The 14,818-nt window shown below is 37.3% G+C and overlaps 1 protein-coding gene across 1 annotated transcript in view; it reads right to left on the minus strand.

Annotated features, from left to right (window-relative positions):
• The window catches only part of TMEM104 (transmembrane protein 104), a 67,029-nt gene extending 52,311 nt beyond the window's left edge, over nucleotides 1-14,718 (minus strand). The window contains exons 1-5 of the mRNA XM_083353139.1: nucleotides 14,548-14,718; nucleotides 11,390-11,502; nucleotides 7,262-7,383; nucleotides 1,624-1,705; nucleotides 1,176-1,275 (exon numbers count right to left, since the gene is read on the minus strand). Of these exons, the coding sequence (XP_083209265.1) occupies nucleotides 1,176-1,275; nucleotides 1,624-1,705; nucleotides 7,262-7,383; nucleotides 11,390-11,434 (349 nt within the window). The 5' untranslated portion in view covers nucleotides 11,435-11,502; nucleotides 14,548-14,718. The remainder of the gene's footprint in view (nucleotides 1-1,175; nucleotides 1,276-1,623; nucleotides 1,706-7,261; nucleotides 7,384-11,389; nucleotides 11,503-14,547) is intronic.
• Between the last annotated feature and the right edge of the window lie 100 nt (nucleotides 14,719-14,818).

The following is a 14,818-nucleotide window of genomic DNA, read 5'->3' on the forward strand; positions in this document are numbered from 1 at the left end:
AGTACCAATATACTTGTAATAAAAAGAAACATTACAATAGTTAAACTCATTTTAAACTGCTTTACAGTTAAATTGCTCAATCTCCTCTTGTTTTTCATCCTTTAAATTATTCCTTTGGTTGTACTACTGAGGAATGTATTTGATTAATTATGGGCCAGAATTAACAAAAAAAAGTATCTCCTTCTTCCCTTTCTGAAGAACAGCTGTTAAATAGAAGGATGGCTGAAAGACTTGGTTGATGATCCAAAACAGTAAGTAACGGGTGGGGGCTATGTTCACCATTTTAAAGACTTTTTCCCCCATGATTTACAAATTTTATTTTTTTTTACTTATAAAGGTAAACGTGGAAAACATGGAGTAGAATGTTTTGGAGCTCAGGCAGAGTTTTGATGTTCTAGTTCAAAACATTAATACTTCATAATCCACACGATACAATAATCAGTTTGAAAAATTTGACAAACAACATGACACAGATGTGAAGCACAGTAAATAATTTCAGATGACGTAAGCCATTAGGTCTAAGCCATATATCATTATTAGAATAAATTTATCTGGATCACTTATACAGCAGTAGTACCAATAAAAGGAAAACTAAAACCAGGGAGAGCCAAGCTAGCCACTCAGGGAAAGAGAGATTGCCAATCTTGATGTGATCTTCTGTTCCAACTGATCTAGCATTTTAAATTAGATTATCAGGGAACCTGGCCTCACAATGTTGTGGATTAATCTTCTGCAATAAGACCACCTTCATTGATTATTTAGTGATGGGTAAGTAGGGAGATCTGGAGTATATTACTGAAGCCTAAGTGAGGATAGGGATGTTCTCTGCTATGAGTTATCCAACTGTGTATCTAACATTGCAAAGAAAGACAAAATATGTATATCGGATCGTTGTTGCATACCATGTGGCCTGGAATAACAAAAATAATTTTTAAATATGCATTTTGGTCATCTGCAAAAGAACAAGCTTTCTACTTAGATAAATTATTTTTTCCACTAAATATGGTTTGCAAAGTGTTCCTAATGTTTGATTTCATGACGCACTTGTCTCATTTACAGAAAAGTCAAATAAAGGATAAGGATCTTTTTTCACTTGTCTTTGGCATTAACAAAGAACTGTAGAGAAAGACTGATTCTTGTATATTATCAAGATGAAAGTAGAATCAGCTACTTACGCACAGATAGAATTGGCCGTGTTTCTGATCGTTCATAAACATCTGGGTGAACCTCACTATCAGAAACTTCAGATGAAGAATCTTCATCATTATCATCTTCCTAGAAGAGTAAGACATTAATCTAGATCTCAAAAATGAAGGATTATTGTAGAATTTTGACAAGTAAAAAAAATTAAGCACTAAATTAAAAATGCATTTACTAGCTGAAAAAAGCACAACTCTTTAGCTGTGGGTCTTTAAAATGCTTAGAATTTCAGTTCCTACTCAATATCCAATGTAGCGAGAGAGAGAAATGCTGTTTTCAACAAAAATGCAGAATGATAGGGAAATTATTGTTGTATTTTAAGGGCAGACACAAGAGCAATATTAAAATTTTCCTATTATATTACTTTCCTACCATGTAACAGTATGATTGAAGAGATATCAGATTAAGACATGCCACACAAACCTTGTGCTTTTCCATTCTCTTTAAGTGAAGCTGAGCATTTGCTGCAGCCATGGCCTCCATTACAAAAGTTGTGGTCATGTAGCTATAAGAGAATTAGAAGATATCAGTTATTTAAAACAAAAACGAATCACAATATCCCATTTATATGAACACATTCATTTCAAAGCTCTGTTCTGAGGAGTTTTCAGGCAATGCTGAATATAGAAAGCAAAGTTAGATATAATGTGGGCAGCCAAATATGCTTTGTATAAAGCAGAGGTGGGACTTTAATTTTTACACTTAGTATCAGTGGAGATTTGGAGAACTCAAGTTAGTTTATCTGCCAATTCTTAGCTTCCCTTGACACTTTGCTTTTCTTCCAGCCAGCTTCAATGGTAGGAGTCAAATGGTAAGGCTTAATAGAATTAACCTGACCAAAATATTGTAGCACTGGATGGAAAGACACATATGGAAAATGCAACATTATATGTAGAATAAATTTGTGACAGATTTTACTCCAACATTTCAAAGAACTATAAAAAATTTAAAGATAGGATAATGCAGGGGTGTCAAACTCAATTTCATTGAGGGCCGCATCAGCATTGCAGTTGCCCTCAGGGGGCCGAGTGGGTATGGCCTGGGTGGGCGTGGCCTACTGGGTGGGCGTGGCTAGAGTGCGTATGGCCTACTGGGTGGGCGTGGCCAGCTCTACATTGTTCGCATCAAGGGTGCCTATGGGGTCCTGGGCAGGAGTGGGACAGATCTGAGGGTCTCTGGCAGAAGGAGGGTCTCTGGGCCAGGACCAAGGCAGTGGGGGCCATTCCCTCCCTGTTTCCAGGATGGCTTCGCGGGCCACATGAAACCACTTCGTGGGCCGGATCCGGCCCCCGGGCCTTGTGTTTGACATGTCTGGGATAATGTATGAAATAGGTCAGTGGTTCACATACAATGCTATATATTAAAGATTGAAAATACTTTTTAAGATCTACTAAGACTATAGCTGGGAGTAAGCGATTCCTCAATAAGAGATCAATATTACAATTTGATTTGTTCAGCTTTGATCCACTTTAGCTATTTTGCTTATTTTTAGCAAAAATGAGCAAAGGATAGAATAATATAAACCTCAAAAATAATATTTTGCTCCTTTACAATTTGAATTAATTTACAAAAATTGAGTGAGAAATCAGTTCTGCTAAGATTAATATATAGTAACTATTCCCTGGGGTCTAGATAATGATTCGCCCTAAAGGCTTCTTACTATATCAAACATACTTCAGGGATATCGCAGATTCAGAAGTGTTATAGAGAAATGAAAGTATCAGGATAATATTCCAGGAAACATTTCCAACTTAAGAAAAAATTCAAGGACAATATAATACAAATACTACAAATAATTACAAATTGGAACAGAACCTATCAATATAAAGAAATGAACAGGAAGAAAAATCAAAGCACAAGGTAGGAAATTATAGATAAGCTGTAAGGCTTTAAAATAACCTTTCTTACAAAGCTCAGAAGCAATCTATAAAGATTTATGGTTTCCATCCAAAGAAACCATAACTTTTTCAATGCCTTCAGTAATAATTTATAACATTAATTTGCAAGGCAACTCAGTCTCAACTGAGGGAGAAAGGATACCTGAAAATAAATTTAAAAAAATACTATCACAATGGAAGTTAATGATGCTCACAGTAGAACAATTAAATGTAGGCATAAATTGTAAATAATTAGTTGCATTCATCTAACACAGGGGTGTCAAACTGCCAGCCCGTGGGCCAGATGCTTTATAGCAAAACCACGCCTACCCCATTGCCGGCAATGGCAAAAAAGTTGTGATACATCGCAGCACGTCACGTGACGTTGCGAGTTTGACAACCCTGATCTAACGAGTCCACAAATTTAAACTGACCATTAATAACCACAGTGTATGGAAAGCATTTAACAGGGGGATTAAGTCCTTTTTTCATTTGCTTCTATTTTGGGGGGGTACAGTAGAGAACAAATTCTTGCATGTTCTATGCATTTTTAAAGCTCATTCAGAAGTATAAAACTGATCCATTACCATGAATTCTCTTATTTAATGCAAACATTCAGTGAAATATATATATATATATATTTATTTTGCCTAGCATGCAATCTTTGTCTCCCTGCTCTGCTCAAGGGGGCATTACTGGTGGGTTTGGGGGGAAGAACTATATCATCTAGAGATGGCCAGGCCCTGGGCAGCTAATAATGCAGCCCCACAAAAGGTTGTACAACTATGATCTAGAGGCAGAAGATTAGCCAAAGGAATTTCAATCTGTATAGGCTACTATCTACTACATTAGCAGAATATAATTATAATTTATTTTTCCTGTCTTTAAAAATCCTTTCTTTGTAGTAGCATTTACAGTGAATCAAAAACTACACATCAGTGCCTACCTCTGTAGCATTCTTGCATACCACTCAAAACTCTTATTTGTTCAAAATCAAAACTACATTATTTCAATACTGATTGCTGAGGTTTTACCTAAAATGCCTCTAAACTGCTTCTCTAATGGAAAAAAAATATAGCCATCATGTCTTGGAAAAATGTTGTATAATACTTTCAAATGAAAAATCTATCCAGCAGCTTAATTCAAAGGGCACTCATATCTAAACTAAATGGCAGATTGTTAGATTGTTGAAAATAACATTACCCAGTATGTACCAATACCTAAAACTTTTCTTATTTAATGTTAATATGGCTTTTATCCATGGCTGCTTAAAGTAGCATACAAGAAAATTAAATTTTAAAAATCAGCAAAAAAATTAAAGGACTATACTCAAAAAGCAATCCAGGGGACATTAAAACTGAGAGAAAAATAAAGGAGAAAATGTTTTACAGACTTTCTGAAAAGCAAATATAACTGCAAAGGCAATCATGTACATATATGTAGTCCACAAAGGCCTAGGTTATGCAGATTCATTATTCTATTGCTATCTATATTCGACCTATTTCATTATTTAGCCATCAAACAAATTGTTAAGTTTGCATCCATTAAAAATAGGCAAGAATATGCTAAATGACAATTCCTTTAATAATCCTTTTCAGTATCTAGTTCAAAATCAAGACTGTTATGGGAAGCCTGATCATCACAATATATAAAGACAGCAGTGCCAAAACTGTATCAGCCACATGGACTAATCCACCTTTTGGCAAACAAATACTTTATTTAATAATGGATTAGAACTATATCTACCCTTATACAAGGCATGGGAAAAGTAGTAAGCACAAGAAGTAAAAGACAGGAAAGAACAAAAATCTAACTAGATCTCATTCATACCAACACTATTCACTATCTTTTTCATACCTTTCTATTCTTGCAAGCCACTTTTGCTTCTACCAGTTCCCTTGCATGGCCTGATGTAATGTCTTTTGTATTGTAAACTTCTCGTGTCTCTTTTTTCAACATCTCATCCAATTACAACTCCCCTTCCTCCTCACACATTCACCTCTTTCACGTTTTTGGTTTCATGATTTAATGCTCATTCATTCTCTCTATGGAACTAAACCATCTGAATGGAGTTCTTTTGTACCGGGCAGTCATTTTTCTACATTCAGGCATCTCTAAACATTCTTGACTTTGTCTCTTCTTCTTTCCATTAAGACTCGATGTTTTCTTGTTTTACCATACATACTTTTAAGTAATGCATTCTCACTGCATTTAGTTTTCACAGTGAGATCTGTAACCTGCATGCTTTTTAAATAGCAATAGCACTTAAGACTTATATACTGCTCCTTATGCTTTACAGCCCTCTCTGAGTGATTTGCAATGTCAGCCTATTGCCCACAACAATCTGGGTCCTCATTTTACCGACCTCGGAAGGATGGAAGGCTGAGTCAACCTCGAGCTCGTCAGGATAGAAATCCACGCTGTGGACAGAGTTTGCCAGTAATACAGCATCCTAACTACTGTGCCACCAGGGCTCAGGTGAAATGAACTAAATATTTCAATTTATCCAATAGGCAAGAATAGACATGGATCTTTAGTTATCTTAATTAACCTGTGAAGCATAATTTTAAAAAGGGAATCTGATTTCAGCAAATTTTCATTGAAACAATGATTATTGAATATACCACATGTAAAACAGCATTTTCTGCATGTATCAGACTATTCAGAGAACACTTCCTTTATGATATTCAGTATATAACAGTTCAATTCACCAAGAAATCCCAAAGCTATCCTCATGTGTTAGTTGTTTAACAAACCGAAGACGTTCAGCTTCCATTAACTTTAATAATAGCAGCTAAGTAAACAACACTAGAAAGCAGGGGTGTCAAACTGCCAGCCTGTGGGCCAGTTTCATCATACTGAAGCCGCGCCCACCCTATTGCCGGCAATGCAAAAAGAGTCACGATACGTCGTGACACATCATGTGATGTGGCGAGTTTGAAACCCATGCTGTAAAGCATTAGAAGCACCTATGTAAAAGTATCCCAGTTGCAATGTATGGCTATGGAAAGTTGGACCATAAGAAAGGCTGAGTGCCAAAGAATTGAGGCCTTTGAACTATGGTGCTGGAGAAGACTCCTGCGAGTCCCTTGGACTGCAAGGCGATCAAACCGGTCAGTTCTAGAGGAGATCAACCCTGACTGCTCTTTAGAAGGCCAGATCCTGAAGCTAAAACTCAAATACTTTGGCCACCTAATGAGAAGGAAGGACTCACTGGAGAAGAGCCTAATGCTGGGAAAGATTGAGGGCAATAGAAGAAGGGGACGACAGAGAATGAGGTGGCTGGATGGAGTCACTGAAGCAGTAGGCGTGAGCTTAAATGGACTCCAGAAGATGGTAGAGGACAGGAAGGCCTGGAGGAATGTTGTCCATAGGGTCGCGATGGGTCGGACACGACTTCGCAACTAACAACAACAACAAAAAGTATAGAAAAAATACCTTTGAGACTAGGATACATTTGTTAAAAAACTGTCATTCATAAAATTTAGGAATGACATATAATTTTCAAGGCAATTATATTTTCATATAGTTCCAGTTGGTGAAACACCAGTAGACCTAGGCTGATCTTGGGGGGAGGGGGGAAACAGGTCAAATCTTGTAGTATCTGGACAGGAGAACACCAGAAAATTTCAAGTATATAAATTAAACTGATTTTTTTTAAAAAAGGCAGCAATAACAAAGAACATAGGTGTATCAATGTAATTGCTAAGAATAAAGCTTGGCAGAGGAATTTTTTTTAAAAAAATCATATCATTATACTTAAAATAAGTGTGTATTTACTGTGCTATTTCAATTTGCCAAAAATCAATTAAAACAATTCAGTCTATTGGCAGCAAAAGTAGGTCACACAGCTGGTTTGTTATCAAAAGACAGAGTTTTTTATTTCTTTCACTATGATCCCCAATTCCACTGTGTGGATCATTTCAGTGTTGCTCACGTCTTTTACCAGCTCTACTTTTTTAACCTTAGTTTTAAAGATGTGATTCCACTAGATCCAAAGATGCTGCTGAATTTGATTTACAGAATTAAAGCAGCATGATATTGACCATGCTTGCTGGTGGCCATACTGAAAATATGCAACAAAGAAAGTTGGTGTCCAATGAGCTGCAGCTAATCCCAAGTATATCTCCACACACCTCTTGTTTTAGCCAAATTAACAGAAGTAACATGTAGTAAAATCTTACCTCATAAATCCCAAAAACATTATTAGAATAAGGCTGACAAGCCAACCAGCAGTAGCAAAGGCCTTTGGCATAGTTAAAGCTCCTGTGCCAACTATGAGGTTGAACATGTAAATCAGGCCAACCTGCAATGAGAGAAACTATTTAAATTAGTCCCATCTTTGGGCAAATACAGTAGCAATCTCCATATGTGCAATTCACTCAGGTATTATGACTATGTGATTTCAGAAATCTAATAGCCAATGAAAATAATCTTTGCTAGCTCATATTAACTGTTCCAGTAATAATATTGTTTTATGATACGAAGGGGTGTTTTTTTTCCTCAACTCACGCAGGTGGTTCATTTGGCATAGTATAAGCCTGCAAAGAAATGTTTCAGTCAATGACTTTGCCAAATGCATCTGATGTGCTTAATGGGGCCTGTAGAGCAGTGGGTGGAACTAAATAAGGTCATCATGGACAAAGCAATCTAAATCTGGCTTGCTACCATCTGTTCCTACCTATCCAGAACTTCCTACTTGCATTAATTCTTACGTTTCCTGCAAGACATTAAAAAAAGATCTCCTTAAAATTAATCAAGGGTTTCCTATAAAATTTATCTAGCAATATATTACTTTTCATTGATATTACTTATCACTATCTTTTCTTTCCATACTTCTGTGCAAGGTAGATTTATTTCTTGAAGCCTGGTCTGCCTATATCAGGGGTGTCAAACTCAATTTCATTGAGGGCCGCATCAGCATTGCGGTTGCCCTCAGGGGGCCGGGTGGGTGTGGCCAGGGTGGGTGTGGCTAGAGTGCATATGGCCTACTGGGTGGGCGTGGCCAGGTCTACATCGTTCACATCAAGGGTGCCTATTGGGGCCTGGGCAGGAGTGGGACAGATCTGAGGGTCTCTGGCAGAAGGAGAGTCTCTGGGCCAGGGCCAAGGCAGTGGGGGCCGTTCCCTCACTGCTTCCAGGATGGCTTCGCGGGCCACATGAAACCACTTCGCGGGCCGGATCTGGCCCCCGGGCCTTGTGTTTGACATGTCTGGCCTATATCTTTGGTAACCTTCTTTCACCTGGGAAACCTCTTCCATCTATTCTAGAACCTACATTTCTTCAGCAGCCAAAACTGCTTAAATCCCACTTGGTTTGCCAACCGTCTTCAGCTCCTTTTTCCAAGTTCAGCAACTTCCTTCCAGGCAGCTTCCTAGCCTATTTCACCTTTCTCCCCCTCCTTATATATGTGAAAATCTTAAATTTGTTTCGCTACCAGCATTTCCCAAATAGCTTGAAGTACAGTTCATATGCTGGGAGGCAATTGACAGGATGGCAAAGAATGCTTATTCCATTTTGTTAAAAAGGTAAAGGTTCCCACGCACATGCGTGCTAGTCGTTTCCGACTCTAGGGGCCGGTGCTCATCTCCGTTTCAAAGCCGAAGAGCCAGCGCTTGTCCGAGGACGTCTCCGTGGTCATGTGGCCGGCATGACTAGACGCCAAAGGCGCACGGAACGCTGTTACCTTCCCACCGTAGTGGTCCCTATTTTTCTACTTGCATTTGTACATGCTTTCGAACTGCTAGGTGGGCAGAAGCTGGATGAGTAGCAGGCGCTCACTCTGCTACGCGGCACTCGGGATTCGACCCGCCAAAGCAGCCAGACCTTCAGATCGACAAGCTCAGCGTAAACTCTTTCGCAAATTATAAGGAAGCATTCCTATTTAGATTTGAAATAGATCAATAAATTCTCAAGTAGGCTACCTACCCGGATGGTGCTGGTTTGGGGAGTTGTTGCGCATAAAAGCACAGTGTGTTCAGGATGAAGAGAACTAGTTTGGCAGAAAGCCAATTCTGAGCAAGAAATTCATACAGTATAACTAAACATACAACATTTCCTAAAAGCACAATGGCAGAAAAAAAACAAATCCTATAAAATTTACCATACTTATCAGAACTGTAGGAAACACAAAAAAGGGAGAAAAGGGGAAAATAAAAGAAAATATCGTTACTGCCTTCAACTGCTTTATTAGCAATTCTGTGCATAAAGCAGCTCTCTGTATAGAACTCCATCTTCACTGTCAAAATATATTTATTTCTTGTACTACAATATATGGGATTCCTGGGAAAAGAATCCAGTGTATTGTGATTCTCGGTAAGAATAGCTGGAGGGTTGAATCTCCATTTTTCCTGTCACTGTTTGCTTTTTTTAGGCATGCCTCTGTTTTAACCTCATGTCTTGAAGTTTCCTTTGGTTTTAACCTACATTTTGTTAAATTGAAAGCAAATGGAGATTGCGGAACAGGCTTATTATATGTAATCAGAAGACAACTGTTGGGTGATGCATTGTTTTGATTTGTGGGAAAAATTATTGAACAAGTGCTGCAGAGATAATCTCAACTAAGACTTATGACTTTGGGGAGTGAGATGCAACTATTTGGAGAGATCCCAAATAGTTCAAGGAAATATTTTATTACTAAGAATCAATGGAGGATATGTGATCCTGGATGGATCAGAAATAATAATTGCAGTGGGTTTATGATATATTAGAAGCCATTTGTGGACTTTCTGAGTTAAATATCATAACAGATATTTAACAGGGGGGTTTGAAATTTTAGCTTGTTGTTGGGATTATCTGTTAAGTGCTTTTTTACAGTAGATAGTTGATAGGTCAAATTAGTTGATCGATAATAGATTTTCATATTTGTAATATTTTAATGCCATACAGTAATTTAGTAAATAGAGATTTAGAAATTCCTAAATTGTGGACCTGTTTTGCAAGAAGGGAAAAACTTTTAAAGTTGAAATATATTTATCAGTAATCAACTGGGAAGACAATGTGTATCTTTGTTACTTTGTCTTTATGCACATTTTTTTCTACTTTTCTTTTACTTTTAATTGGTCAATAAAAAGCCCATTATATAGAACATAATGTAAAAGTGCCTTTGCACCTAAAGACCTGATGCATTTCTGAATAAAAGGAATTAAAAAACTTAGCATTGCTATATTTCCAATTTGGAAATCATGAGTCATAAAGATGATCTCTTGTGGCACACATTATATTTTATCAAATATTGTGTTAACCTGGACTCTGAAATTAATGTCTAATTTACCTTTAAAAACAGATGAAACAATTCTATCAAGCTTATATACCTACTGCCTCTTAAATAAAGCTTATATACCTACTGCCTCTTAAATAAAGCTGAGACACCACCATCAATATTAAGCAAAGATATATAAATGGAAAAATAACATGAAACAAAATATTCCCTTAAAACAAACAATTTTAATACAGGTAGTCCTCGACTTACGAGCACAAATGAGCCCAGAATTTAGGTTGCTAAGTGAGAAATTTGTTAAGTGAGTTTTGCCCCATTTTACGACTTTTCTTGCCACATTTGTTAATCACTGCAGTTGTTAAATTAGTAATACAGTTGTTAAGTGAATCTGGCTTCCCCATTGACGTTGCTTGTCAGAAGGTTGCAAAAGGTGATCACATGATTCCGGAACACTGCAATCAACATAAATAGGAACCAGTTGTCAAGCATCCAAATGTAAATCACATGTAAATGACATACCATGGGGATGTCATAAGTCATAAGTGTGAAAAATGGTCACAAGTCACTTTGTTCAGTGCTGTTGTAACTTTGAATTGTCACTAAACAAACTGTTGTAAGTTGAGGACAACCTGTAATTAAGGATTTTCACTACATTTTTGTTATTATGGAAGCAGGAAGCATGTTATGTCAGCAGGAAGCATTGTCAAATTTCTTTTAAAAACTTGTTGCCTGAATTCTGCAAAGAATATCAACTTGTTTATTTATAAATTTGTTTCTGTACCCTTTGGCACTCAAAAATTTATAAAAAAGGCACTATACACCAATGCTTTCTTTAAATTTGAATTTATACGAAATATAGATATAATCATTTACTATTTTCAAATCCTTTGCTACGTCAACTACAATGAAGTGCGAAAAGATATTCAGTATCAAAACCCAATTTAGAAATTAGCTGTAATGTGGTCCATAATTTGGAGAAAAGAAAAAACAACCACAATAAATTACCCTATACAAAATTACAAGTTTGCATGCTAATAATACAGGACTAAACATAAACATACATTAAGTGAATATACCAATGCTACGCACTCACATAAGGAGAGTAGAGCTCCCCTGTATCAGTAATGCTTCCAGCCATATTGAAAAGAATTTAAGGACTCGAGACAAGATATGTTGTCAGTCTTATTTGTTCCAGTCACTATTAACCTGAAAAACACAAAACAGTTAACTTTTTTAAAAAGTTACTTACAATTATTAAGAACTTAAATCTACTACGTAACAAATTTTACTGAACTAAAGATAGTATCAGAGACTTCAAATTAACCATCTAGAGTTTAACCAATCCAAATATCATTAATTTCCATGCCATGGCTTTATTAAACAACTCTAAGATTTTCTCTGCTTGAAATTGGACAGCTGTAAGTCAAAGGCACTCTTGCCCTTAATTGTTAGTTCCTATTGTTGGGTCTATATCATAGGGCAGCACTTCATTATTTCAAGGGGAAGCTAATGATGAGATCATAGTAATATATGTAATTACTTCATAATAGAAAATTCTATGAAGTAAAGTAAAGAGAAAGTAAAACCTGTTGGGCAAAACATTTTCTACAGGATAAAGTGTATTTACTGGATTTATATCCCATCTTTCTGTAATCCAAAAAAGCACAAATGTGACTTTAAAATATCTAGATATAACTCCTTAATTGGACTGTTGCAAGATTCAACAGATTAACTCTCAGTATTTCTGACCAAAGACAAAAGATTAATAAATCCCAAAGACCTTAATGCAAAGTACTGTTACTGTTTCCCTCATCAGAAAATTGTTTTGCTCAAATGCATGTTTAAAAACTTCCAAAATGTCTCAGAAATCAAACTGAAAGGAATCCAACTTTTGTTAACAGACCATCCTACCAAATAGACACAACTTATATGGGATATAATCAGATTTTGTTTTTAAAAATGTATTATTTATTCCTAATTGTCAGTTTTACATATTTCATAATGGAAATCTCATTTGCCAATATTCTCGTTTTGAAATGTAGCCTAAGAAATATTGAATCATTCCAAAATCCATTATAAATATTTTCCAACTTATAGCAAAGATTGCTTAACATCATTAAAGGTACTAGAATCCCATTACCATTCTCATTCAAATTGATCTTTCATCATTATTAAAACAAGTTTATCAATGGTGGAGAGATTGCAACAATCAATACTGCAATTACAGGTACTGTAAGGATAAATGAGAAGTAATGAATACTGTATTCATTGCGGGGAGCAGGATTGGCATGTCAGAGGAAAGTTGGCCAATGACAGCACTACTCATCTAATTCTGCTTTTATCCCATTTTTCTTTCTTTGCAGTGATATTAATGCTGAAGTACTGCTATACGATTCTTTAAGCTTTAATAACTAACAGGAATTATTTCTCACCTCTATTCATTACGCTTACATGTTACTTTAGCTCTTGGGAAAAAAGTGTATTGCCTTTCCAATAACCTTTCAACCTACCTCAGTCATGAACTAAATAAGTAAGGCTATCATTCTGGATTAGAAAAGGTAGGTATAGAGACAGAATGGCATTAGGAGTTTATGTTCAAGTCAGATTCAGTGAATACTTCACTACACAAACACAATAAAATAGATTCCCTGACCATCTTATTCTGAACACACTGATGTTCTCATCTTAGTCTCACTGCATGGAGAACAATGACATTTCTTGTGTCAGGCAATAAATTAAATCCAATGTAGTCTAATACTACGCTGTTCTTATTCAACCCCAAGGTGTAGCAGCTTGAAAGGGAGCTTTTGTCAGTCAGGAAATAAGTCAGGAAGAGTGAATGAAGACTTAGGCTATTAGGAAGTAAAGCTTTGTTTGAACTCTCCTCCGGATGACTTTTTTTTTAACTATTCAGCAACAAAAAATCCCTCATACCGCTTTAAAGAGCTACCTTTAAAGCTAATAAGAAGAGAGGGCAGAATGTATATCCGCTCCCGGAAAAGTAACAGGGAGAAAAGACTTTCTTGTGAAAGCACACTTGCTAGTAGATTCTTACTGCATCAATTGTCCAATCAAGAAATTAGGCTGACAAGATTCTGCATGGAACAGAGGCTGGACTAGATGACCTCTGAGCTTCTTTCTATCATTTATGACTCTATGTAAAACAGACAGTTCATAAGTGAATTTTGCTCCATTTTATGATCTTTCTTGCTATAGTTGTTAAGTGATCCTTTGTTAAGTGAATCTGGCTTTCCCATTGACTTTGCTTGTCAGAAGATTGCAAAAGGTGATCACATGACCCCAGGACACAGTGACTATCATAAATGAGTCAGTTGCCAAGCATCTGAATTTTGATCATGTGACCATGGGGATGCTGCAACAGGCGTTAAGTGTGAAAAATAGTCATAAGTCACTTTTTTCAGTGCCACTGTAACTTTGAACAGTCACTAAATGAACTGTTGTTAAGTCAAGGATTACCTGTATGGTACACACAGAACATCAGCTCCTATTTTAAACCCATTACCCCTTGATCATACTGAATCAAATTGGACAATCTTTCTATAACATTGACATAGAGCCAGCTCATAAATCAGCAATGAATTTATCTTGAATCCAGGACCATAAATACAGACTCACTCCAATGTTTTTTCACTTCACCCTGTACTTCCTAAATCCGTAATTATATACAATTAAATTTAACAATTAATTCTAACTTTAGGAATGTTATTCAGAATATGGATTTGGGAAAGGCAATACCGCATAAAGCTGTGATTAACCAGCACCTTAGTCTCCTTGCTTATTGTTTGCTTATTATACAGCATTGCACACTTTTCCTAGATTACATCCTTCGGAGGCTTACGATCAGCACGCCTTTCAAACAAACTGGGGCAGTTTGAACTGTAACCACATGCACACGCGTGTCTGCCCCTGAAACGATGCTGACGACCGTCCTAACACGAAATCGCCTCCCCTCCCGTTAGCAACGCCCAAAGCGAATTTCACGGGACTTTAGTCATCCTCTACACGGGCTCTTTCGAAAAGCACTTCAGAGCTGCATTCCCTGCCGTCAGAAAGCCAAATAAAACCTCTGCCAGCGCTGCTCCGGGCATGCCACGTCCCTCGGGCTCGCCCAGCCGCGGCTTCCTCTTTCCCATTCTGCCTCCCAGGGCTGCGGCTTCGCCAGGCCGCCAGGCCTGCCATCCCGCAAACCACCACGAAACCTCCTTCCTTATCTCTAAAAAAAACCTTTACCAGTAACAACCACAAGCCCAGAGAAAACCAAGGTAGAGGTTGCAGCCACAACTCCAAGCCGGCTTCCCTCATGCTGAGCCCAGGGAAGTAAAGCCGCGGACAGCGCATGCGCACCTCCGGCTAAAAAAAATAAAAATGGGGCCACTTCAAAGACTACGGAAAGCAACAACCCGGACTACAGCTGTTCGAGCCGCTTCCTACGTCAATCGAGCAGCCTCTGGAGCAGGAGATCGCGAGGCGGATTGAGCCTCAACGGCTACCGTAATGTTCA

Source organism: Vipera ursinii (assembly GCF_947247035.1).
Source record: "Vipera ursinii genome assembly, chromosome: 2".
NCBI lineage: Eukaryota > Metazoa > Chordata > Lepidosauria > Squamata > Viperidae > Vipera > Vipera ursinii.